A 27300-nucleotide genomic window follows, 5' to 3' on the forward strand; every position below is an offset into this window, starting at 1 on the left:
GCGGCTCAACAGGAGTCACCCACTGCTGCGCCCCCAGGCCTTTGTGAGCAGGGAGCTGGACTGGAAGTGGGGCAGCGGGGACAGCAACTAGTGACCTCAGGCAGGGGCTAACCTGCCGTGGTGCTGGTCCTTGTGTTTCCATTCTTGCTTTACTGATGATTGTTTAAGTAATACTCTAAACCTGGAATGCCTTTTCACAACGGCCGCATATGCTGCCAAGCATTGCGAATCTCTCTGTGTTGTACCAATATGAAACATCTTATTTACTTGGATAAATTATCTTCACACTTTCCTCCAGGAACTTCCTTGTCCTTTGGGGCCTGCATTGCGGCTAAGCAGGCTAATGCTCCACCCTTAAGGGCCAGCATCCTCTGGGTGCACTGGTTTGTATCCTGCATGCTCCACTTCCGATCCAGCTCTCTGCTTATGGCCTGGGCAAGGTAGCTGAGGATGGCCCATGTCATTGGCACTGTGCATGCATGTGGGAGACTTGGAGGAAGCTCCTAGGTCCTGGCTTCGGATCAACGCAGTTCTAGCCGTGTTGTGGCCATTTGGGGAGTAAACTGGGGCCAGAAGATCTCTTCATCTCTAATTTGGCTATTCTGTATTTAACAGCGGGCAGTATTTTTAGAAATTCCCATAAATGAGTGTTTAAACAAGCAAAAAGATAAGAAATGAAACTTCTTTGTATGTGTAACTTGATAAACAAATGTGGAAAATATCCAGGGAAAATATTAAGGAAATAATACTGCCTTGGTATTTAGAAATACTTATATAAGAGGTTAAAGGCTTTAAACTGTAAATACATGGAACAGATTGTAAGACACAGTCAATGTGTATGTTTTCTTTTATAGGTTTTTCTTTTCCTGCTGCTTCTAATGTAGCCAAAATGCCAGTAAAACCAGATCTCCAGGTATGTGGGCCTAAACCCAAAGGAAGTAGTTTAATTCCTAAAAATCACGTTTTGTTTACTTACGGGCATTCAGTGTTACCAGTTGAGCGGTGATAAAGCTTACAAAATTTAATGAAATGTTCAAGTGTAGACTAATTTGAATAAAAAATGCCCTTTGATTTATTCAGTAGATATATTTTCAGAAGCTATATTAAGAATATTTATCAAGTATTTAAAATATCCTGTTTTTTGTAATACTTTTTACATTGAAAAAAATTATGTACTGATTAATGTGTATGTATATTGATTTTAAGTTTTTAAAATTCTCAGATAAGAAATGAAGAGTACATAGGGAGTAGATTCTAATATCTGTTTGCCAGGCGTGTAGTGTGAAAATTTTTAGTAATGAAGTTGTGCTTTGATATCAGGAATGGTAAATTGTTGTAAAGTTAGGAATGTTACAGAACACGTGGGACAGGTGCTCCTGCGTGTTGGCTCCTGCGTGTTGGCTCCTGCGTGTTGGCTAGCTCTTTCCCATGGGTGCTCCTGCGTGTTTCCTCACTGTTGAAGCACTGTTTACAATTGTGCAGTCAGATAGGCTCAGCTTCTTCCCATGGTGTTAAGTGTGAATTTAAGATCCTGTCTTACTTTTTTATCCGGTTTTTACATTTAACATGGTGATGACTTTAATAATAAAATTAATGAATTGGGAGTCTTAATATATTTCTCTTTAGAGAGTTTTTTTTTTTTTTTTTTTTTTTAACCAAAGCCTCTTACTGTGTAACTTGGCTGCTCCCTATTTAGCAGCAGGCAGTATTTTTAGAAATGTAAGTGAGCCCATAGTTTGTGAACTTGTTTGAGTTTTCAGGTAGAAACATCTCAAACGCCGACTTCAGGTGATGGCTGATCTGGGCTTTGATTCCATACATACGCTGTTCTTTTTCTCCAGCAGTTGGAAAAATGCATCGATGATGCTTTAAGGAAAAACAATTTCAAGCCTTTGGACACACTTTTGCAAATTGATATTTCTGAAGATGTGAAGATTAAATGCAGCAAACAGTTTTTTCACAAGTTGGATGACCTTATATGCAGGGTAAATACTGATTTTTTTGCTTAATGATCTTTAAAATTATTACATGGGATTCTATCTTCTAGGAAGTACTCCTTCAGAAAAAAATAAAAACTTGAGTATGTTTAAATAGAATTATGTTAAGAAAGCTTTTTTTTCTAGCTTGGAGACATCTTGAAGCATTGGACTCTGTTTCCACAATAAGATACGCAGAAAGCTGTTTTTAAATAGGGTTAGCGTCAGCAGTGTCACGTGAACTGCGGGAGAGGAGTGTTTGTGAGATTTAGTAACGCCCTCTGCTTTAGGGAGAAGGCACAGGAGCCTGTCCAAGTGCCACGTGAGGGAGCTTTGCTTAGTGATTTTTAAAAGGACAAATTACCTAAGTCTTGCATTTGGGTCATCATATATAAAATACTTGTATACACTAGGAAAGGCAATTATTGATGGTGAGATTTGTGACTCATTGTTGTTCATTGCATTCTAGACAAATTTTTTGAATTTGTAAAGATCTTAATTTTGCCCTGAGTTTGCTATTCAGGGGGCTGGGCGTTTTAGAAAAGTTTTTTTGGGGGGCCCAGTGGCGTGGCCTAGCGGCTAAAGTCCTCACCTTCAACGCCCCGGGATCCCATATGGGCGCCGGTTCTAATCCCGGCTGCTCCACTTCCCATCCAGCTCCCTGCTTGTGGCCTGGAAAGCAGTTGAAGATGGCCGAAAGCTTTGGGACCCTGCACCCGTGTGGGAGACCTGGAAGAGGTTCCTGGTTCCCGGCTTTGGATCGGCGCAGCACCGGCCGTTGCGGCTCACTTGGGGAGTGAATCATTGGACGGAAGATCTTCCTCTCTGTCTCTCCTCCTGTCTGTATATCTGACTTTGTAATGAAAATAAGTAAATCTTAAAAGTTTTTTTTAAAGATTTATGTATCTTTAAATTTTTATTGGAAAATCAGATATACAGAGAGAAGGAGACACAGAGAGGAAGATCTTCCATCCACTGGCTCACTCCCCAAGTGGCCACAATGGCTGGAGCTGAGCCAATCCGAAGCCAGGAATCTGCAGCCTCTTCTGGGTCTCCCACGCGGGTGCAGGGTCCCAAGGCTTTGGGCCATCCTTGACTGTTTTCCCAGGCCACAGCAGCAAGCTGGTTGGGAAGCGGAACCGCCAGTACACCAACGGGTGCCCATACCCAGCGTGTGCAAGGCAAGGATGTCAGGCACTAGGCTACTGCTCTGCGCCCAGAAACTGGAAAAAGTTTGTTTCTTTCCCTTCCTTCCTTTTTTTCCTTTTTCTTCCTTTTTTCCCTTTTTTTTCCTTTCTTTCTTTTTCTTGAAAGCCAGAAACCCTCTATCTGCTGGCACCCTATCCCACCCCAGATGGCTGCCATGGCCAGATCTGAGTCGTTGGAAGCTGGGAACCAGGAGCTGCTTTAAAGTCTTCCACATAGGCACAGGGGCCCAAGGACTCGTGCCACGCCCATTGCTTTCCCAGGTCAAAGACAGGGAGCTGGGTCAGACATGGCGCAGCAGGGACTGGAACTGGCACCCATGCGGTGTGCCAGCATCACGAGCAGAGGGTAACTTGCTTGCCACCTAGCACACCCACAAAGTTTCTGTTTAAGCTACGCAGTCTTTCTTTGCAGTGTAAAGGTAGTGGTCATAGCCTGTTTGAGATTGGTGAGGCTTAGAAACAAGAGGGTAAAGCTGTTAGCATTTTCTTGTGTTTGCACAAGGTTCAATGTCTACTTTCCTTTGCAGGAGCTTAATAAAAAGGACGTCCAAATGGTTTCGGCCATTTTGGCTTCTGTGGCAAAATGTGGCAAAAACATCACTATATTGGGACAATGTGGCCTCCTCACTATGATGAAACAAGGTCTAGTCCAGAAGATAAGTACAGAACCTGTGAGGGAAACGTACGGTAAAATGCATGCTTTCTGCTAAAGTAAGAAATGAGTTTGGGAGCTTTAAGTAAAAGTTTGAGGAAAAAAATATGTTTATAACTTGTGTGTATTTTAAGGATAAAAATCACAAGGAATGTCCACGCAGTTGCTGGTAATCCTGCTCCTTTAAGCGGCAGACCCCTGCAGGTCTCCTAAGCTCTCCTTGGTTACTGCTGAGCTTGCTGTTGGTTTCTCTGCCATGCTGGATGTTGGCTCTTCGTTTTTGTGTAGTTCCTTGTTACCTAACCAGCATCTAGCACGGTACCTGTGTCTTAGTATGACTCACGTATTTGAATTAAGGAAAAGTTAATGCAAAATTGACATGCTAATGATTCCAAAATAATCCAAATTTCAACAATAACTTACTTTCATCTATTATAAGTATACTTAACTAGGGCTTAGAAAGGAAAATAACGATCTACTGGGATTAAGGTGAACTTTATTCTCAAACTGTGGGAAAATTTAATGAGTTAATGAAGTACAGGGAATGTTTAAAAACATTAATTTATTTTGATGCTATCATTTTTGATGTATCTGTATGCTTAGGTTAACTGTTTACGCAAACGTAAATACATTCTTATGAATTAAAGTGAAATTCCAAATGATATGTGTGTTTTTTTGTGTTTATACATGGTTACCTGGTTTGAAAAATGCAAGGAAATTATTTTAAGCCGAGGAAAGTCAAAAGATGACGCTGTCCTAAACATGATGGAAGACTTGTTTGATCTTTTGATGGTAAAGCTCATTGTTTAACTTGGTTATGTGTGTAAGAAGCGAGTCGTGGTCTCTGTCCCGAGCCTGAGCATCATCGATAGATGGGTCACTGACTTGGTTGGATTAGTTTCTTCAGAGTGTGGAAGAAATTTATACAGATTAATATAATTGCATGTTTAGTGTTAAAACAATCTGTATTTCAGTATTAGTTACAATAGAAGATAATAACTTGTAAATATTATTTTTTTCAGATAACATTTGACATCAGTGATGAAGGTATAGTGAATGTATCTTTGTTTTTAAACACTTCTTTGGATGACGGGGACAGAGAGAGGGAGAGACCAAGGTAGAAAGAAAGAAATTTTGCATCCTGTGGTTTACTCACCAAATGACTGGACGTCAGGAGTTCAGAACTCCCTCTGGGTCTCCCACGGGTGGCAGGAACCCAAGTGTTCAGGCTGCCGTCTGGCACCTGCCTTGGTGTATTTGAAGCAACCCGGATCAGCAGCAGAAAAGCTGGGTTCCTGGGCCTGTACTCCAAATTGTGGTGCTGGTATTGCCCTTGGCGGTTTGATGTGCTGTGCCAAGAAGCCAGGCCCTCAACACAGTATTTCTGTTGAAGACTTAAGACTTGAGTGCACTAGTAGCGTACTGCAGCACTGTCCCTTTCGCACAAGCTCTTGGGGAGGGATTAAGAAACGGATTTTTTAAAGGGCCATACAATAGTATTTTAAACTGCAGACATCTGGAAGAAAAATGAGATTGTGTAGGTCCTTATAATAAGAAATAAAATTTTCTTCAAATGTTTTATTGATGGAATTGAAGATATAATGATTGAGTATGTATCCTTTGTTATAAAAATCTAGTAATGAGAATAATACCTTTTTGAGAGTACATTTCACTGTCCAATTAGTGTTACCTGCTTTCAACGTTGACTGTTCATTTATTGCTCACCTGTAATGAGATTTTATGTAATCAGAAGTATCTTTTTGAATCTTGACATAGTCAAAAATCTTTTTTCCTATATAATGCACAAAATAACTTAGCTACTACAGATTCGTGAGAAGGATTGTCATTGAACATATCCGTCCCCCTGGGTGGGCTTTGATGGAGTTCTCTTGGGTTTGTTTGTTTTAATATTTGCAGTTAGAATGTCTGCCTTAGAGAAATGAAGGTTACATGAAGTTCTTCAGTTGCACAGTTTGATGAACTTTGAAAGAAGTTTCCTTAGCACTCACAACAAGGTTCTAAAATGATCGTGGGTCTGTGGTTGGAAACATATGTGCTGTAAGTTTATATGGGATTGGAGATGACCAGCTTAGCCTAGGTTGTGGCTCAAGCTAACTCAGTTATCATCTAAATTAGTGAGTTTATCCCATTACTTTGGTGTGCAGTTTGAGGTTCAGTTCCCAAAGCCCACTGTCAACTCTGCAGCCACATCTGAGGACTGGAGTGGTCCATCAGTCAGCAGTGTTGGTGCAGGATGGGGCCTGTCCCCGAGCGTCAGAAAGTCACAGTATTCCTCTGGCACTGCTGAGCAGCTGGCCTGCTGCATTAGAGGGCAAGTCGGGCACTCAGTTCCCGTTTCTGACAGAAATTCTTGTAACCTTCATTAACTTCACCAGAGCCAGTGTTGATTCAGTGAAACATCAATTCAGATGGTTTTCATGGAGCACCTGCTGATGAATGACTCGGGTGCCCTCCCGAGGCCCCGTGGTCTGGGAAGCGTGTGCTGGTCTAGTGGAGGGGCATGTCAGTAACGGATGAGGATGCAGGCTGTGTGACACTTGCAGCAGCAGGAGCACCGTGCCACGTGGCCAGGACCAGGTTACTCCATCCCTGGGGGTTGCTCACTGAGATCCCCGGATGGCCTAGAGAGAAAACCATTTGCTGCCTTCAAAGCAAAAATATTTTGTTTTTAAAAATGTCAGTTAATGCTACTTTCTCAATGATTTTTTTTTAGAGGAGAAAACAGTCCTAAAAAAACCACCCATTGATAAGTGACTAACAGCCTTTAGAAGTAAATAGTATCTATATTTATTTATTTTTAAGTTTTAGTGCAATTATTTTTGGAAACTCATACATTTGCTGCTGAAGTATATTCATTGTTTAAAGTTATTTTAGAATTTTTTAATGTGAGCTAGAAAGCAGCAAACTTCTCTGAACATATTTAGTATTACTAAAGCATCATTTGAAAATGAGGTAATTTAAAAATAAGTCAAATCATGTGATTAGGGAGATAGAATTATAAGTCTCAAGAGCAGAGGTTTCTTTTTTTTTTTTTTTTTTTTAAAAAAAGGTTTATTTAAAGTCAGATATACAGAGAGGAGGAGAGACAGAGAGGAAGGTCTTCCATCCAATGATTCACTCCCCAAGTGATTGCAGCGGTTGGTGCTGAGCCAATCTGAACCCGGGAACCTGGAACTTCTTCTGGGTCTCCCACACGGGTGCAGGGTCCCAATGCATTGGTCCGTCCTCGACTGCTTTCTCAGGCCACAGGCAGGGAGCTGGATGGGAAGTGGAGCAGCCGGGATTAGAACCGGCGCCCATATGGGATCCCGGGGCGTTGAAGGTGAGGACTTTAGCCGCTAGGCCACGCCGCCGGGCCCAAGAGCAGAGGTTTCTTGAGGTGTGACTAAAAAAAAGTGAGGCCAGATTTTGTAAAAGCCCATAAATGAAAATTTCTACTTGTGATCTGTGTGATCCACAAGCTAGTACTTCCTGTGTGTGTCAGATGAGAAACTGGGAGGGCTTTATCTGTGCTCCTGCGGTCAAGGTCAGTGAATCACCTCAGAGCTGGTAGTGCCTTTTTTCTGTTAATTAATGTAAGAAAAATAACCATGTGGGAGGTTTAAAATGAACATTTATCAATAACTAACACTTTTATTTAGGTAAAAGGCTTGTAGCAGAAAGTTTCATCCCTCAAATTTGTGCCCTCGTTGCTGACTCGGGAGTGAATATTTGTGTTCAGCAGGAGGTAAAGCCATCTGCTTCATTATCATGTTTGCCAAAAAACGATTAAAGAATTCTTCCTATCTCAGACTAGCTTGTCTTGTTACATGCTCCTGTTTGGATGATTTATTGATGTAATGAATGTATTTTCTAAGCATTTATTACACTTAATCATACAGACTTCGGTATACATATAGCTGATAGGAAAAGAATATATATCAACCAGAGAGGGCTCTTGAAACATGTATGTGAAAATGTGTACATATGTGCACGTGTGTGCAGCTGGACACTAGTACAGTAACACCCTGCAGTGTCTAGATCTCAGGGTGACAACATGTACGTTTAGACGAGGATCATGGAGTTAGGGGTCTTGAAACATGTATGTGAAAATGTGTACATGTGTGCACGTGTGTACAGCTGGACACTAGTGCAGTAACACGGTGCAGTGTCCAGGTCTCAGGGTGACAGCATGTACGTTTAAACGAGAACCGTGCCACGTGCTGCTTGGCGGTCTGCGCTTCATGCTGTTTTGTGTTTGCAGCTGTATATTCTGTGTTCTTTTCTCCATTCTGCTTCATTCTCTGGATAAAAATAGTGATTAAGAAGAAGTAGGCTCTAAGTTGGTATGAAATTTTCTCTGAATTTGTTGTCTTTTCTTTTTTCTAGACCTTGAAAAAGATGAATGCTATGATTGACAAAATGCCTAAGGAGGCCAGGAAGATATTCTCTAAACAAGAAATGTTAATCCTCATGTAATAAGTTATATTATATTGCTTTACTTCAAGTTCAGAATTTAAAGAATACTTTTAAGGCAAAGCCCTGAATTGTACTAGTAATTGAAACTGATAAGCCTTTTAGATTGTTAGTGTATTTTTGTCCAAGTCACTGATACTAGGCAGTTGCTAACGTCAGTGAAGGTTTTTCCTCCAAAGCGGAGGTTTTCTGTTCATTGATACTAGCTTGCTGTGTAATCTGTCATTTTAATCCACAGGAGTGGTATGGGAGAAAGGATTTTAGATGCTGGAGGTAAGAATGACTTGTAATCATTTCAAATTTTGAAATATTTAGAATAATGTATTTTGGTAAAATATTAGCCTTATAATGATGTAATATGAGATTGTGACAGAGTTATAAATAGTGTTTGTACACTGACACAATTAAGAAATCTAAATGAAAGTGTCTTGGGCCCAGCGTGGTGCCTAAATCCTTGCTTTGCTTCCGCTGAGATCCCATGTGAGCGCTAGTTAGTAAGTATCCTGGCTGCTTCACTTCCCATCCAGCTCCCTGCCTGTGGCCTGGGAAACTAGTCGAGGACGGCCCAGAGCCCTGGGACCCAGTACTCTTGGGGGAGACCTGGAAGAAGTTCCTGGCTCCTGACTTGAGCTCAGCTCAGCTCAGCCGTTGCAGCCATCTGGGGAGTGAACCAGTGTGGAAGATCCTTCTGAATCTCCTCCTCTTTGTAGATCTGCCTTTCCAGTTAAACAATAAATCTTTTTTTAAGGTGTCTTAATGACAAAAGCAATTTACAAAGGAAAGAGAGAGATTAGTATAATTTGTGCCTAATGGTGTATTTATTAAGAAATTTTCAAATAGAGCTGACTTACTGGTATTAAAAAACTATTCAGGTAATATTTTATAAAATTGAGAGCTGGTGTGGCATCTGGTATAGGCACGGGTGTGTAGCCCTGCTGCTGTGCTCCAGTTCCTTTCCCTGTGGCCTGAGCTGGGCAGCGGAGGCGTGCCTGAGTGTACAGGCCCCTGCACCCCCACGGGGACCCAGAGAAGCCAGGGCTTCCGTCTGGCCCAGCTCTGGCTGTCGGAGCCTGACCTGCCAGCGGATTCAAGAGCTCTGTCTCTCTAACTCTGAATTTCAAAATAAAAAGCAAATTAGGCACTCTGACAATATCGAGTTTTATGTATTACTCTTAAGTGCTGTTTATTAAAGAGCTCAGTTTGTTTTTCCCAAGTTTGCTATAGGTAAATTGTGATGGTTTACATATAAAATAAAGCATGATTCAGTGCACTCTGGAAGAACTGCATCTCATTACACAGTAAGAAACAAACTGACTTATAGATGGCCTGAATTCCTTTCCTTTTTAACACTAGTAGTAATGATGGAATGGAAGTGTTTGAATATTTAGACATGTGAAGGCTTTTTAAATTTTTGCTCATTTCTTTTATTAAGTATTTGGGCTGTATTAGTTTCTGTACTATCAAACCATATGAAGAATAGCAAAACAGAATGAAATTACATTCCCAGTTTCCTCATTTTTCTTAAATGTATAATATAGGCACTTTTATGAGTGTTTATAATTTTCCAGAATGTTTATAATCTTTGTATAGATTACGACTTACAGGTAGGCATTGTGGAGGCTTTGTGTAGAATGACCACAAGAAAACAAAGGCAAGAACTGGCGTGTCAGTGGTTTTCAATGGATTTCATTGTTACTGCATTTAAAGGAATTAAAGAATCTGAATTTGAAACTGTAAGTATTATTTTTGAAAAGAGAATCTACTGGAGTAATAGAAAAATTATGATTTTAAAAAAATCTTTCTCTTTTTAAAATAGGATTGTAGGATATTTCTCAACCTTGTCAATGGCATGCTTGGAGATAAAAGAAGGTAAACTTGAGTACAATAAGCAAGCATTTACTGATAGAGATGGAGCGTAAGAAGGGGGCCTGGTGTGGAATTTTATGTATGGTGTAACTTTGTAAGTAAAAGATGTGCATGGATGTTTGATTAAAGCCATATCTTAATCGTAACATCATTTAATAAATTATTATACTGGTAGCTAGGAATAATCTTTGCCTGGCCTTGATTTATTTGTCCTTCTTAGCAAAGTATGCATTTCTATTTATATTAATTAATACCTTAAATGGCCAGAATTGGTTTTCTCTATTCCACACTTGCATTATTTTTTAGCTTTTGAGGAATAGTAGGAACCTAAGTGTGTATTTATTGACGTGAACTGCCACGTCCTGGATTTGAAGCCTGCAGCCAGCAGAGCCTCTTCCTTCATAAGTAACCTACTCCAAGGAGGACCTTGGGTTCTTATCCCCCAGGGAGCATGGAAGTAGATGAATGTGAGTTCTTAGGATTTTGCTGATGCACAGCTGGGTGTCTGCGCTGCCTGGCTCCTCAGTGCTAAGGACACTCTCGGATGAATGAGTTAACACTCACTCAATAAGATCGAGTTGAGGGGTCAGTGCAAGGTGCCATATGGCTTAAATTTGAATCGTGCGTTCTGCTCCTTACTCAAACATGGGAAAGATCACTGCAGTCTTGCTTGCCTTAGTTTTCTTACCTATACTTAAGAATATTCATGCTCAGTTTATGTCTGTTTCGAAAAGATAATGAAATAATATGTGAAGTGTGTATCTGACCATGAAAGTACTCCATGAATTTAGCCATATTTTGTAGCAGAAATCACTTTATTCTTTTTCCTCATAAATTTCATGGAGCCTAAAATTGGAACTTGTCCAGATTTCATAGTACGAAACCTTTGGTTCAGTTATTCTAGTCGGAAAGGTACATTCAGGAACATTCTCGAAGTGATATGCTTTTCTTTACATGAATTTCCATTAGACACTTAACTTTGGAAGTTGCACAGGAGAGATGATTCTGTTGAAGTTGTTATGGCTCTTGCCTTGTGATTCTGGGCCAAACACGCATGTCCTCTGAAGGCTGAACTTCCTTCCTAAATTGCTCTTTATTTCAGAGTCTTTACGTTCCCTTGTTTGGCAGCATTTCTTGATAAATATGAGGTAAGACTTAAATTTAATGCCTTTCAGTTACTCGGTGAATTTTGATGCAAGGGTCAAGTAGATTATGAGTTACAAACTGAAAGCAGCATTAAAATTAGTCATAATTCAATCGTAAATATAGCTGGGCTATTGCATACGTGACAAACACCAGGAGACGTTTTCTAGAAGAGCGCTCTCCGTAGCCAAGCTGTAACGGCGCTTAGGCCGGCTGTTCAGATTGCCCAGGCTCCTGTGTCCAGCCCAGGAGTGGTGTATTATTCATGAGTGTGTTGAAGTATTTCACCTGTACTAGTACCTGATGAAATGTGTGTCATTGCTTGAAGCCACGTAATTTCTGTGTACAATATTGGAGTTTGTTCCTTGTGTTTGAAAATTTACTTAAATGCCGACGCTTGTCTGTTCCTTATCCCTTCTCAGCTTTTTAACTGTTTCTTTTAAAAGGAGTCCAGGAACACTTTGTTTAATGTTTGTTAATCTAGTAGTGCTACTGGATTCTGAAATTTAAAAATAGAGCCAGAAAGAATCATTGAACTAATTTTTAAAATTTTGTGCATGGAAAGATCTGGTGAGCATGAAGGGCCTTTAGAAGGCTGTTGGTGACTTCTGGGACCCCTTGGCGAGTAGGGCGGAGGTTGCAGTGGTCCCTTTGAGGCCCCCTGTCCTCCTCACAGAGCCCCAAGGTGAAGTCCTTCTCGGGCTAGACGCTGGTCTTTTGGCATCGAGTCCCTGCCCTCTGAATTTTTGTGGCACCAGGATTAGTTGTGAGTGTATCCTGAGACGAGACTTTCAGCTTGTAGGGGCAGGTGGCGCTACAATGAAAAACAAAGTTCAGCTGTTAATCTAAGCTTAGTGTGCTTTTCTGTTGCCGTTTTTAAAAGTATAGTAATAAGTCTGTTTTATTAGCTGAAAATACCATCAGATGAAAAGCTGGAAGAATTCTGGCTGGATTTCAACATGGAGAGCCAGTCTCTCTCCTTCTACGTTGCCGAAGACAGTGAGGTAAGCTGTATCTCCTTGGTATTTGGTGAAAGTCGGGGAGAGTTCAGAAAGTTCCCGGGAAAGAGCATGAAAAGTTTATTTTGGTGAAAATGTTTTGAGTAAAAAGTTCAGGGACTCCAATAATTGATAAAAAAAATATATTATGAAAAACTGTGCATAGGTTTTTTTTTAAAAAATCTGCACCAAAATAGACATATTTTAATTCTGTTTCCCATGAGCATTGAAGTACTCTTGTAAGAGTACATACATTTTTAAATTCACTTTAGAATATGAATGTTTGTATTTTTCTAGCGATTCTTTTCATTACTGTCAGTGCTAGCTTTTACAGTTTTGACAAGGGTGTTACTCCTACCAAACTAATTAGACATAAGAATGGTTTCTGCTGTCTTAACAGAAAAAAATAGTGATAAATTTTTTAACAACTTTTTGGCATACAACTTTCAGAAATGAATTACATTCTGATGACTAGTAAAATTTTATACAAGCAAAGTGAGTCAAACACATTGGCAAGCATTCTATTCAGTATACCATTAATAGGAAATCATGAATGGCCTTACTCTTTCATGAAACTGTCTCTGGGCACAGCACGGCATTGTTCCTTGGGTAGCACTGGAGAGCGAGGCTCAGTTCTGTGGGGTGTTTGCTGTAGAATGTTCCACACGTGCGGAGCTGCCAGGGCTGCTGTGACTCCCGGAGCCTCTGGCAGTTTTCATTAGGGAGTTCTGCATGATTCTGAGGAGAAGTATTTTTAACTGAATTTTCTGTTAATAACTTTAACTTTAGAATAATGTTGGTATAGTCCCTGCGTTTGTCTAATAAGTAATTTAGACAAGAAAATAAGCAATTGCCCTACTCTATGATAGGGAAAATGTCAGATACATTCAGGTGTATTAATTACTGTGTTATCAGTACTAACCAAGATGCTAGGAAATTCTTCTTTCCAAAAAACTTATTTATTTGTTTAAGATTTTTTTATTTTTATTGGAAAGGTGGATATACAGAGAAAGGGAGAGACAGAGAAGAACATCTTCCGTCTGATGATTCACTCCCCAAGCGGCCGCAACAGCTGGAGCTGAGCCAATCTAAAGCCAGGAGCCAGGAGCTCTTCCGGGTCTCCCATGCAGGTGCAGGGTCCCAAGGCCTTGGGCCGTCCTCAACTGCTTTCCCAGGGCGCAGGCAGGGAGCTGGATGGGAAGTGGGGCTGCTGGGATTAGAACCGGTGCGCATATGGGATCCCAGCACATTCAAGGCGAGGACTTTAACTGCTATGCTATCACGCCGGGCCCCCCCAAAACATATTTTAAATCATCTCTCAGATTTCTGTAGCAGTGGCATGTTCTCCATGGGTTTCATCTTGTTTTACAAAGTAATTTTTCTTGAAAATTACTTTATTTGGAAGGCAAATATTTGGAGAAATGGATCTTTTGTTCACTGGTTTATTGTCCAAATGCCCCAGTGGTCCCCAGAGCCAGGAGCCTGCACCTTCATCCAGGCCTCCCACGTGGCTGGCAGGACCCACACACTTGGGCCATCTCCTGCTTGTGCAGGCTCTCGAGCAGCTCGCTGGCTGGGACGTGGAGCAGCCAGGGCTCAGACCAGTAGCTGGCACTGCGGGCAACAGGTAAACGTGCTGTGTCCTAACTGTGCTTCCCGCTCTGTGCAGAAACCCATCTCCACAGAATAACTGTCAGTCTCTCTCGTGTCTCTTCAGCGTGCACTGCCAGCCTGGCCCACACACTGGCTAGTTATTTCACAGCACTCTCTATGGTTACTGTGTCCAAACAGATGATGCTTATGGTCACCTCAGGTCCTTGTGCATGTTAAATCTGCTTAGAACAGATGATCTGTGTTCATGAAAACGCCTTTAAAAAGAAAAGACGTTATTAACCTATTCTTCATGTGCATGCAGCCTTTGGACCTAACAATGATTGGATGATTAGCAATGTGATTACAGGACCTGGCTTAGGTAGTGATTTATATGCTGAGGAAAGAGTATGACAGTGTATTTCAAAGGAAAAAGAGTTGTAACATTTTTAGAAGGGAAAACTGGGGCTAGTGTGGTGGCATAGCTGGCTAATCCTCTGCTTGCAAGTGCTGGCATCCCACATGGATGGCAGTTCGTGTCCTGGCTGCTCCATTTCTGATCCAGCTTTCTGCTTGTGCCTGAGATCTTGGGCCCCTGCAGTCACATAGGAGATCAGGAAAAACCTCACAACTTCGGAGCTGCTCAACTGTCACCATTGCAGCCATTTGGGGAGTTGGACCAGGAGATGGAAAACCTTTCTCTCTCTGTAAAAATCTGCCTTTCTAATAAAATTGAATCTTAAAATATAGAAAAATAAAATGTAACCTCGTAAAGATTAACAGGTCATTCTTGTTAAGAGTAATAAAGTAAAATTAATGCTCTTGATGTGGGCAACGAATATATTAATTTTTGATCCAGGTTCTTGCCCACCCCCATGGAGGTAGAACTACTAAGCAGACACTGTTACTGTAAACAAGTAGGAATCACACTGATGTGGTAGTGAGGGAATAGGCACATACTGTAAACAAGAATCAGCCACCCCACACAGTGAGATAACTGGAACGAGTGGGGCAGGCTGTTGCCAGAATACACGGGAAGAACCCAAACACTGCCTCTGCATGAGCTGAGAGCTGTGCCCTGTCTGCAGTGGGCAGCACACCCACGTGCATTCCTTGGGGAGAGGGAGAAAGGAGTCGATCCTTGTAATCGCTGGCCTGGCGATCAGCCAGTTCTCCTATGCCCTCCTCTTCCTATTATTGAACATGCAGGTTGGTATGGGGGATGGCCGTGTGCCCTGGTCTGTCCCGGGAAGGTGAGAATCAAACCCACATAGCAGCAGTTTGCAGGATATGCCAGTTCCAGCCGGGAGTTGTGCCACAGTGGGTTAAGCCATCACCTGTGGTACTGGAATCTCATGGATGCTTCACTTCCCACGCACCTCCTTGCCAGTAGCCTGGGAAAGGCAGTATAGGTTGCTGCAGCCTGTGCGGGAGACCCAGCGGGAGCTCCTGGCTTCAGCTCTGTGGAGCACTGGCTATTGCTGCAACCATTTGGAGAGTAAATCAGCAGACGAAAGATCTTGCTGTCTCTCTCTCTGCCTCTGCAAGTCAATCTTTATGGGGCCAGTACTGTGGCATAGCATAGAACAGCCTGTCACAGTGCTGACATACCCTATAGGTGCAGGTGCCAATCCCGGCTGCTCCACTTTTGGTCAAGTTCCCTGCTAATAGGCCTGGAGAAGCAGTGAGAAATGGCCCAAGTGCTTGAACTCTGCACCCCCATAGGGCACCCAGGAGGAACTCCTGGCTCCTGCCTGTTCCAGTTTGTGGTGGTACAGCTGTTGGGGAGGAGTGTACTCGCATATAGAGCACCCCATCTGTGTTGGGCAGTGTCTGTCTGTCTCTCTCTCTCTCTCTCTCTCTCTGCCATTCAGAAGATCAAAATCGAAAAAATTTTGAGAGTTTCAGTCTGCCTAACCTTTAACAAGTTAGGCTTGTTTAGCTCCCCTTTAAAAAGTGAATGGATGAACATGTAACATATACAGCTAATGGAGAAAAAAGTGTGTTCTGTAAATTGATCACTGAATAAGATTAGTTTAAAAATGTAGATTTGTGTAGCTTAGAAATTGGTGTTTAAGAGTGTTTTTAATTAGAAGGACTGTTTGGTCACAACCTGTTTTTAAATCTAAGGATCATCAGTGGGAGCCAGTCACTGTGTCAGAGGATAAAGTACAAACGTACAGCATTGAAGGTATTCACTTGTTTTGTTCGTAAAATATTTTCTTGATTGGAAAACATTTGCCATGTGGAGTGAGTGTTGTGTTTTCTGTGGAATGATTTTCACTGCCAACACATGGCTAGGGTAGATGATTGATCTGTTCTGTCCTCCGTCCTCTGTTGTGGTCGCAGGTGTCCTCTGCAGGCTCCGATGGACTGCCGTATCCTCCACGTGCACCTGGATATGCTGTCCACTGTCCCGTCTGGGCCTCTGACGAGGCTCAGCTTTGACACATGCACTCCATGGTCAGACCATGGAACCTGCACTTCTCTTCTTGGTTGGAGTTCTGAGATCAGCAGTTCAGTTGGAGGAATCCCAGAGAAACTTGGTCTGAGGTGATCCCAGACCTGATTCTTGTGTGTGTGTGCCAGTACAGGATCCGGGACAGTCCGTTGCCCCAGTCAGCTTATGCACATGCTGGTGGTTGCAATTGCTGGGTCAGTTCTGTTTCCAGCCCTGTATTCCACACAAACCAATGGGTGTTGCAGTCCAGCCTGATGCTGCCCAGCACACACTTGGCTGTTACACAAACCAGTGGGAGCTGCAGCCTAGTCTGAGCGACCTGCAATAACTCTACCTGGCCTACCGCCTGCTCTGGTTCCCGGTGCTTGCCAGTATGTACGGCAGACTGGTCCAGTCTGTCCCACATCCCATTCAGCAATCATACATGTCAATGGGCATTGAAGCCTAGCTCCACCCAACCAGCCCCCCTATCCAGCCCACACACATGCTGGCAGGTGCCGTTCTGTCTAGCCACAGCTGCCCCAGTCTTGGTTTTCATATTCTCCAGTGGGAGTGATAACCCAAGAGGGAGGGGCCCACTGTTTCCCTGTTGGGTCACTCCCACAACTGGAACATGCACACTCCAGGTGGTTCTGCAGTTTAACTTGACAGAATTAGCCCCCAGTGCCAGCATCTGCCAGCTGATGCTGCAGCAAAGCCCAAGCAACCTTCACCCACTCTGATTTATGCTTGCAGCAGTAGGAACAGTCAGCCCAGCCTGGCCTTTCCCTGATCTAGCTCACATAAAGCCAGCAGGTGTTACAGCTGTTCCTGGTCTGGTCTGCCCTCATCCCACCTCAAGCTCTCCAGTGGGAGCAGTTGTCCAGCAGGGAAGCTCTCTACATTCCGCCTACCAGCTTTCCCCTCTCCCCTGCTGGTTCTCACGTGTGCTGGTTGGGTGCTGTATCCCAGTCTGGCATACCTCCCTCCCCACACCTCGGCATTTGCTGGTGGGTGCTATAGCCTGGCCCAGCCCATGCCACCCCTGATTCCAGCTCATGCTGGTGAGGGTTACAGCCTGGCCCATCCCAACAGGCACCCGATCTCAGCCATAATGTGTACTGATGTGTGTTGCAACCAAACCTGGCCTGACCCACCCTGTTCTGGTGCTTGGACTTGCCAGCAGGTGATGTGAACTGCTTCAGCCTGGTTGGTACCCGACCTGTGCCAAATATATGCTGGTGGTACCTTTCCCTGGTCTGGTCTGGGCTGCTCCCTTTCTTGGTTCTTGCACTCACCTGCAGGGACTGTATCCTGCCAGAGGAGTTGCCCAGGCTCCTCCATCAGAACCTCTCCCAGTGCCAGATCTCGTGCATGCCAGTGGGTCCATAAGCCAGCCCTACTTAATCCACCTCCTGTCCCGGCAGGAGCAGTGGCCTTTCCTGACTGGCCTTTGGCCCATTCAGGTTCTTACTGTTGGATGTTTCATCCCAGCCAAGGCTTGTCCATACCCAGACACAGCTCACACATGGTCAGGAGGGACAGAGATCTAGCCTAGTCCATCCTGCATGTACCCTGGTCCTCCAGAGCACCAGATGGTGCTGGAGTCTAGCTGGCTTGGTGCGCCCATTCCCAGTCCACACTTGTGCCAAGGGACAGTGCAGCCATATCCAGAGCAGAACACATCCCCCAGTCTGGCCCCCGCACTCACCAGTGGCAGCCCCAACCCAGCCAGGGTGTTGTCTTAGCTCCCCAACCAGGCCTGTTCCCAGCCATGGATTGCGCACATGCCAGTAGTTGCTCTGCCCCAGCTTGGCATAACCCCTCAATTGTTTTGGCTTTTGCCTTAGATGCTGTGGTCTAGTGTTCCTGACTCATGCAGACCAGTAGGTTTAAGAGCCTAGCTCGGCATGACCTATGCTCCAGCCTGATTTTTGTTCTTACTTGTGAGCTACTTTGCTCGGCCCTGCCTGGTCTGCCCCCTTCCATAGCCAACCCACACTTTAGCCAGCTGTTGGAGCTACTTTCCCCAGCTTGCCTGACCCCCAGGCCTGGACTGTGGATTATCAGAGTTGTGACCTACTAGGGGGTTTCCCCACTTGACCCACTTCCAGACCCAGATCTCATACATGCCAGAGGGTGTTAGGCCAGTGCCCTGCCTAGTCTGCCCTTCCATTTGGCCTTGTATGAGCTGGTGAACGTTGCAGCCTGGCCCACCCCACGCTTTGTTTCAGGACGCACATTCAGGTGCTGTTGCCTTGACCAGTCCAGACTGTTGTTGGTCCCTTTACCCATGAGAGATGGCAGGGTCCATGGTCACACCTAGCTCAGCCCGTCACCACCCCAACTCTTGAGCTAACCAACGGGACTAGTATTTCTACAGGGTTTGGCCCACACATCCCCCACAGAATCTACCGCCAGATATGGTTCTCTCGTGGGCTGGTTAGTGTCATGGCCCTGCCTAATGTGACGTGTCCCCTGATCCAACATCTGTCAGGTACTAGGATCTAGTCCTGGTAGACAAGCCCCGAGCCTTAGCTTTGGCATGGACTGGTGTGGTGGTCAGCATTGTTTGGTGATACCAAGTTCTACACAGGACTCACAAGCGGGCTGGTGTGTCAGTCTGACCCATACAGATTGTCCAGTCTCTCTCCTCCAAACCACCAGGTTTCAGTACCCTGGCTTACCTTCAAGGAAAAGTTACCTTGTCAGTGGGAGTCCCTCAGGATTGATTCCTCACCTACATGCATAGTGGCCTCAACATAGATGTATCTGAGTAGCAATTCCATGACCCCAGAGCCCAATGCTGGGTTGTCAGCAAGCAGAACCTGGTGCCAAATGGTTCACTGGCTGCTTGGGCCCAGCTCACCGTGTCATCACGGTGGCTGGAGCCAGGGCCCCAAGCACGGAGTCCAACCCAACCTGGGACCCCCAGTAGTCAACCTACTGTGTAATCTTAGGGGGAAAACAGTCAACGTATTACTGTAAGGGTGTTGCCTGAAGGGGTTTTGGGCAGCTACCTTCATCAGGTTGATGAGTATAGATACATAAAACCGTCTTGGTAATCAAGTTATGAGCATATCTTTTCAAAATGTACCTGTTTCTTATGATCTGTTTATTCCATCTCATACTGACCCTGCAGGCAAACAACTGATATCTTCACCATAGATAAGCTTGTGTTTTGTAGGATTTATAAACATTGATTCAGATAATACGTGGCAGTTTTTGTGTTCTTATTTTGCATATACAGTGGCTTTGCCTTTTTCCTGGGTAGCTTTCCATCGTATGAGTATGCTTCAATTTGTTTATCCCTGTACCTGTCAGTGGGCATTTGCAGAGTTACTTTTAGCTATTATAAATACTGACATTAACATTCCTGTAGGAGATCCGAGCACCTCACCCCCGGGCAGCCATGCTGCTCGGGGCTCGGTCGCCCCGTCTCCAGCACGGCACACCCAGGTACATGGGCTGAGTGACTCCCGGGCATCTTCCAGATTGGCCGGGATCCTTAGTTGACTGCTCTCCTTCGGGCCGGGAGGGGGGTCCTAGGGTCCTGAGAAGCGGGTCTGGATGTCCCCAGCCAGCCACGCGGCGGCAGCGGGAGGAGGAGCCGGGGGGGTGGGGCTGAGATCCGAGCACCTCACCCCGGGCAGCCATGCTGCTTGGGTCTCGGTCACCCCATCTCCAGCACAGCACACCCAGATACATGGGCTGAGCACCCAGGTACATTTGGCGCCAAGCTGTGCCTGCTGGCCGCCCGGCCAGGGAGTTCTGGAATTTGGGTTCTTTGATATACTGCAGGAATGGTTCCAGGCTGAACCCACTGTGCTCTGGGGACGTGTATCAATCCTATAGATTCTCAATGGCAGTAAATCTTCCTCTGACGATCCTGTACTCACTTTATAGTGCAGATTGCCAATCACCAGTTCAATTAAAGGCAAAATTACGGGCTTGTCCAGCAGGATGTTCCCATTGCCTAATAGGACGATGAATTAGCAGAGGGGTTACAGTAGGCAAGACCATGACGCTGACTGGCATTCAAGTCCATACCCTGGGTTAGAATGTGTCGGGCTGTGTGGGCTAGTCCCCGTGGAAATTCTGACCCCACTGGATGGTTTAGGAGGGCCGGTGGAGACAATGCAGGAGGTATAACAGTCTATGGGGCGCGCTGAGCTGATGCAGAGCAACTACTGGTATACTTAATACTGGCTGGGAACACGCCTGGTTGTGGAGCTTGGGGGAGGCCTTGGCTGGGTGGAGTCTATCACTAAGGAATGCAGGAACTGGATGGGGGCTGAATTCTGGTCGGGTCACAGTTGTTGTCCTTTGGCATAAATATGGATTGGGACTTGACGCACCGTGCCAGTTTAGACCGCAGCACAGTTTGGTGCTCTGGAGGACCAAGGCAGACGTGGGACGGACTCGGCTAGGTTTCAACCTCAACTGAGCCATGTAAGAGCTATATGTGGGTATGAACGAGCTGTGGCTGGGCTCCAACTTCCAACAGCAGGAACCAGAATGGGTTGAAGAGCGGAGCTGGCCCAAGGAACTGCTGATACGCGTGAAGCCTGACACCAGGAACGGGTCTGGTGGAGGAACCTGAAAAGTTTCTCTGACAGGACACTGACCCTACAAATAAACGCAGGAAGCAAGGAGGTTAACAACCCAGAAGAGGCGTTGCATACATTGGCTCAGGGTGGGGACGAACCGGGCTGAGTTAGCTTGCGTTATCCACTGGCAAGTCTGTGCGCTGGAGCTGTGCGGGGGTCTGGCCAGGTTCGGTTGCGATTAAAAAAAAAAAAGGTATACAATACAAAATGCCAAGGCAAGGCTGCCTGTGCTGGTCAGGAATGCAGCGCCCAACCAGCACACCTCCCACTGGTTTAAGTGAAGCATGAGTGTGTGATGGCCAGAACCAGGATGGGCTGCAGTACTCATTGGTTCCAGTGGAGGTCGGGGCTGAGAATAGAACCAACCCAGCAGTTCTTACTAGTAGTACATGTAGGAGCCTGGACTGGGAACACCTCAGAGTTTCTTTGGGGATTCCCCTGAACAAAATGGAGGAATCAAAACATTAACCAAGAAAAGATGGAAGATGGAGTAGATCAATCAACCACCTCAGCTATATGTTTGCAGCGGAAAACTGGACAAGGGGAAACTCTAAGACGGACTATGTCAATCAGTGGACTCTGCACCAGTCTCATCGTACCTGGACTGTTGCTGATGATATGTTGGAGCTTCTACTTGATCGAGGTGACGCTCTGCTGGCTCTGCCCTCGGACCTGAGAGGGCCTCCCTAAGAGGCCGTTGAATTTGGTCAATGGGACGCTGGACTCTATGCATGGTGTATGCTTGCAATGAGGGAATCCCGGAACAACTTGAGCTTGGCTATGCAACAGGATGGAGGAATCCACCGGGGGGGGGGGGAGGGTTTGGGGTGAAGGGGGGAGAATCCCAGTACCTTGTGTCACGTAATACATTGTAATTAATGGAGAAAAAATAATAAAATTAAAAATAATAATAAAAATAAAAATAAGAAAATTTAAAAAAACCATTCCTGTAGACAGAAGTGGAGCTGCTGTTGTTGGAGGCTAATTTCTGACTATTCCACTTGCATTTCATGTCTTTGCTCTTTCCATATCTGTGAATTTGATAGAAACGCTTGATAGCTCTACATAGAAATGTAGTAATTATATGGAGTTAAAGTTACCTTTTTGCCATTTGAAGAAAATAGGTTTCTAATATGTGTTCAAGGAATATTTTCTTAAGAATCTGTTTTAGAGTCTAGAACTTGCTTGGAATTCTTATTACTATTTCACAGATGAAGACACTGAGTCTTAAAGGTAAATTGATGTGTTTAGGTAGATAATACTTGAACCAATTAAGCATTCAGCTCTGAAAGTTTGAATTTTAATTCAAATAATTTGAATTACTGTTTTGCATGCTTTTCTTACATATTCACAGAATGATGATAGAAATCAGTATGCACTAATCAATGTGATTTTGTTTGTGCAGTGAGAGAATCAAAGAAACTACTGAATATAATTCTGAAAAACACAATAAAAATTAGTAAAAGAGAAGGAAAAGAATTGTTTTTGTATTTTGATGAATCACTAGAAATCAGTGATGTAACTAAAAAAATTTTTGGTGCAAATAAAAATGGGGTAAGTGTTTAAACTCTTACATACTTACAATCTTTCTGGACACTTAGTCTGAAAGTTTTGCTGTTTTTTACTCCTAGAATTATTTCAGAAATATGTACATTTTGGGGTTTTTTTTGGTTTGTGCCATTGAATAACTGTCAGCTTGTTAGCCATATCCTTTGAGATACCTGTTAGAAAGTTATCTCCAATGAAAAAGTTAGCATTAGCTGTTTTAAAATTCAGTGATTTTCTTCAGGTTGTTTCACGAGGTAAAATGAGGTACAAAGCACTATTTTCAGTGATTTCGACATTGTGAGAATTACACAGATGATAGCCCCCCCAAAAGTAAATATTTGGCCTAAGGAAAAGGAATTATAGCAGTTGAAGAAAGAATTCTCAGAAGAGTCAGGTTTTTAAAGTAAAAAAGATTTGCTTTATTGTGAAGATGGGACTTGAAATGCCAAGAGCAGGTTCACACAGTGGTGTCACAGATTAAGCCTTTGGCTGCAGGGCATGCTCTGTAGGCTCTGGTTTGAGTCCTGACTGACCCACTAGGACTCGGCGCCCTGCAGTGTACCTGGGGGTGTAGCAGAGTGTCCCTGCACCCACATGGGAGGCTCGAGGAGCTCCTGACCCTGCCTTGGCCCCACGCAGCGCTGGTGCTGCACTGGGTAATGAGTTGGTGGATGGAAAAATCTCTCACTCCCTGTCTCCAAACTCTGCCTTTCAATAAATAAAATCTGTCAGAAGTGTTTGATAAATGGCAAGAATAGGGTTTAAATAAGATACTGTCCAGGTTGTGGAAAATTTTAAGAAAATGTTATTTGAGAATCTAAGATAATGATATTTTAGGGACATTGTCTTACGGACAAGTTTGTGTAATGTAAGACTTATGCTCAAGAACAGCAGATGATGTTTAAAGGGTCTTCAAAAAGTTCATGGAAGGAGACCATCCCCTGGCCTGGAGACCATCCCCTGGCCTGGAGAGCATTCCCTGGCCTGGAGAGCATTCCCTGGCCTGGAGAGCATCCCCTGGCCTGGAGAGTATTCCCTGAACTGGAGAGCATCCCCTGACCTGGAGAGCATCCCCTGGCCTGGAGAGCACTCCCTGGCCTGGCGACCATTGCCTGGCCTGGTGTCCAGGATGTCTTCTATCCCATTTCGGAATATTTGAGTTAAACCCTAAGCTCTAGCTCCTGCCTCCAACCTCCTGCCGCTGGTTCAGATGACTGCATTCCTGTCCCACTGTGGGAGAGCCACAGCGAGCTCTTGGCTTTCTGGACAAATGGAGTCACCTGGTTATAAATCAGTGGATAGTTTTGTTTGTTTTATCTATTCCTGGCGTATACATAGAAGTTTTAAAGTTTCATGGAAAGAATGTTTACTTTGGTGCAGAAAATTGAAATTCCTGTCTCCTGAGTAAAGGGTAAAGCCATCACCTGTGATGCCAACATCCCGTATGGGAACTGGTGTGTACATGTCCCCCCTGCCCCACTTCTCGTCCAACTCTACCCACGTGACTGGAGAGAACCAGAGTGTGTGTGTCCCCCCGCCCCACTTCTCGTCCAACTCTGCCCATGTGACTGGAGAAGGCCCCAGAAGACAGCTCTGCGTCCACGTGGGAGACTGGGGGAAGCTCTAACTCCAGCCTCTGGCCTGGCACAGTGCTCATCTTGGCAGCCTTGTGAAGAATGAACAGCACATGAAAGATCTCTTGTCTCTCCCTGGCTCTCGGTAGCTGTGACTCTCAAAGAAACTTAAAAAAAAAAAACCTCGAAATTCATACCGTTTACTCACACACATCTCCATGAACTTTTTGAAGATTTCTTTGGTTTGTGAAGATGATTTGGGAAGAAAGGTGGTAAATAAGTGCATTAAATGGAAAGAAAACGAAAACTATATCACTTTGAATTTACTTAACCTTAGGAATTTACCAGAAAGCAAGGCATTTCGGTTGCCAAGACATCAGTGCATATACTTTTTGATGCAAGTGGATCGCAGGTACATCTCTAACTTAACTATTATTAAGTTTTACCCTAAATACTAACAGCAATACAGCTGATGTTGGGGAGTGAATGTACTAAGAACAGTTGGTCTCAGAGCTCTGATAAAATACATGTGACTCTGGAACAGGCTTTTAGTGGCAGTTAATTTTAGTACAAACGTGCTCATGGTAGTACTGTGAATGCCAGTTTGGGTATTTAAGATGTGGACATGTGGGCTAATCAGTGGTAACTTGTGTCTGCTAACGTGCAAAGTCAGTGGTTTTTGTGGGATCACCTTGCAACGTAGAGTCCGTAGATGCAGAGCATGAACATGTGCAGGTGTGAGATGTGGCTGGCCCAGTGATCACCGGGGTCTCCTGTGCTGTTCAGTTTTACATGTTTAGTCTGACTTCCACAGATTCTAGTGCCAGAAAGTCAGATCTCATCAGTGGAGGAAGAACTCCCTAAAGAACATGGTGAACCTCGGCCGGAATGTGCTAACCCACTGAAGCCTGTCAGAGACAGTTACCAACAAGACAGGAGCAAGAAGAGCCGTTTCAAGGTAGGTATGACGACAGAAGAAGTGCTTAGATCAGTGAAGATCACATTATTTCTGTGTAAGTACAGAAGGCAGTTATAATTTATTAATGCCCTTGATTGGTCATATTTCTGAATTTTCCCCTGCCTTTTACAAATGTAAGCAAAAGATGGTATTTTAGCAAACTGTCTACATATGTAGGTGCTAGGGATTAGGACAAACAACTGTACATACATATAAATTCCAAATTGGAGACACATAGGATAATGGTTGCTTTTTGCATTGTTTGCATTTAGTTATAATGTGCAAGCAAAATACAAATTGTAATCTTTATTTGCATGAAGAAAGAAAGAAAAATAGGGCCCACCATGGGGGCCTGGTGGCTAAAGTGCTCACCTTGAACGTGCCCGGATCCCATGTTGGCGCCAGTTCTAATCCTGGCTCCTCCACTTCCCATCCAGCTCCCTGCTTGAGGCCTGGGAAAGCAGTGGAGGACGGCCCAAAGCCTTGGGATCCTGCACCCTCGTGGGAGACCTGGAGCTCCTGGTTCCCGGCTTCAGATCGGCGCAGCACCTGCTGTTGCAGTCACTTGAGGAATGAATCATGGGACGGAAGATCTTCCTCTCTATCTCTCCTCCTCTTTTTATATCTGACTTTGCAACAAAAATTAAAAAAAAATCTTAAAAATGCTAGCTTCTTTTTCTTACTAATTTTCCTCCTCTTCCATTGAAGATGTATCTGCAGGCCACGTCTAATGTAACTGTTACCGAACCTTCTCTCTAATTCCCCGCTGTGACCTTGACATTTGCCTTTGTTGACAAACTTAGTCCTCTCCTTGGACTGCCATTTTAGCACACTAAATTTCTTCCTTATTACAATTAAAAGAATTCTTTCCTCACCTTTATTTATGCCTAGTCTAAAAACTCCAGCTTGAATGTCTGTGTAATTTGAACTCTTAAAAAGCACCAAAATTCAAAGTTCTGCAAATCTCTCCTTCATTATTATTCCCTGTGTGTCCCTCTTGAAGTTCTTTGCTGAAGTCTAACTAGGGCGTTGTGGGTTTTGCCCGCGTCCTTACGCAGCAGTCCTCCCATTCCCTGTTTGGTGACATTGCTGATTGCGTTCTTGACATCGTTCTTCCCCGGTCTCAGAACCAAGGCGCCTAGGCTGTCCTTCCTTGAGTCTCACATCCTTGCCCTGCCCACCGCTGCTCACTCAGCATTCGAGTTCACTAGACCTGTTGCTTCAACTTGTGAGCTTCTGTTACACCAGGAATTTTTTCTCGGAAATGACAGTATCTAATGATCCCCATGTTTACCCCATTAAATACATTTACATTCTGTGTTTTTATGTCTTCTATTGAAAGTCGTAGTACATGTAAGTCTCCTCTCTTAGATCCTTTGTTTTGCTGTTTGCATTGCCTGCTCATCCTTGCCTCCTGACCTCGACACATGCTGTCTTCTGCATGTATTTAATCTTATGTAGAGCATGCGTACATTTGTAAATCTTGATTAATTTTCCTTTTTTCATAGCTGTCTTTGATCTAATTCTTATGAATCTTCTACCATTTGGCTGTTATACTCTCACAGGTGCTTAAACACCTTGGCCCTTTTCTGTTACCAGTTTCTTTCAGTTAAATTAAAAAGTCATTTTTGATTTCCTTTAGACAGTTAGATCATAATAGCTAGCTTTGTGTATTATCAGCATGATGTTGAGGGTTCATTCAAATGCTGATTGTCAGACACTGCCTTGAGCCTACTGAATCAGAACTATTTGGAAAAGCTGTTAAGCACACTGAAGTGGAAAAATTCCAAGCTACGGTTGAACATTATGATTTCAGTAAGGATCAACCACTTGAGGCATCTATGTGAATAAGTAGTTTTTCAAGTTCTATTCATTCTGCCACCAGGAACTATAATTTCTTAAAATAATCTAATTGAGAAGCTTACTTTTTGATTAGTCTTATTATTCCCTTTCCTCCTAGCCTGCATATACTCTCCCTTACCCTACACATATCTACTGCAAACTTTCTCATTTTGGGTGTAAGTTAAAAGTGGGTGCATTCTATTGAAAACCAGGTCTCTGTGTCTTTATCCAGGATGTGATTCACCTACTACTTTAGATGATATTCTCTGTCTTACCATTATAGTTTATCTCTTTTTAATGATTTACTTATTTTTATTTGAAAGGCAGATTTTTAAAAAAAAAGATTTATTTTTATTGCAAAATCAGATATAAAGAGAGGAGGAGAAACAGAGAGGAAGATCTTCTGTCCGATAATTCAT

At 43.8% G+C, this 27300-nt stretch overlaps 1 protein-coding gene across 1 annotated transcript in view; it reads left to right on the forward strand.

Annotated features, from left to right (window-relative positions):
• The first annotated feature begins 852 nt into the window (after positions 1 to 852).
• Positions 853 to 27300, forward strand: part of SYCP2 (synaptonemal complex protein 2) — a 58782-nt gene continuing 32334 nt past the window's right edge. Inside the window, exons 1-16 of the mRNA XM_058679871.1 lie at positions 853 to 913; positions 1842 to 1985; positions 3712 to 3840; positions 4524 to 4628; positions 4859 to 4883; positions 7499 to 7584; positions 8226 to 8311; positions 8551 to 8585; positions 9903 to 10045; positions 10129 to 10181; positions 11281 to 11326; positions 12230 to 12325; positions 16040 to 16100; positions 22365 to 22513; positions 24419 to 24493; positions 24896 to 25039. Coding sequence (XP_058535854.1) covers positions 890 to 913; positions 1842 to 1985; positions 3712 to 3840; positions 4524 to 4628; positions 4859 to 4883; positions 7499 to 7584; positions 8226 to 8311; positions 8551 to 8585; positions 9903 to 10045; positions 10129 to 10181; positions 11281 to 11326; positions 12230 to 12325; positions 16040 to 16100; positions 22365 to 22513; positions 24419 to 24493; positions 24896 to 25039 — 1401 coding nt within the window. The 5' untranslated portion in view covers positions 853 to 889. The remainder of the gene's footprint in view (positions 914 to 1841; positions 1986 to 3711; positions 3841 to 4523; positions 4629 to 4858; positions 4884 to 7498; positions 7585 to 8225; positions 8312 to 8550; positions 8586 to 9902; positions 10046 to 10128; positions 10182 to 11280; positions 11327 to 12229; positions 12326 to 16039; positions 16101 to 22364; positions 22514 to 24418; positions 24494 to 24895; positions 25040 to 27300) is intronic.

The sequence above is a fragment of the Ochotona princeps genome, chromosome 22, assembly GCF_030435755.1.
Source record: "Ochotona princeps isolate mOchPri1 chromosome 22, mOchPri1.hap1, whole genome shotgun sequence".
Lineage (NCBI taxonomy): Eukaryota > Metazoa > Chordata > Mammalia > Lagomorpha > Ochotonidae > Ochotona > Ochotona princeps.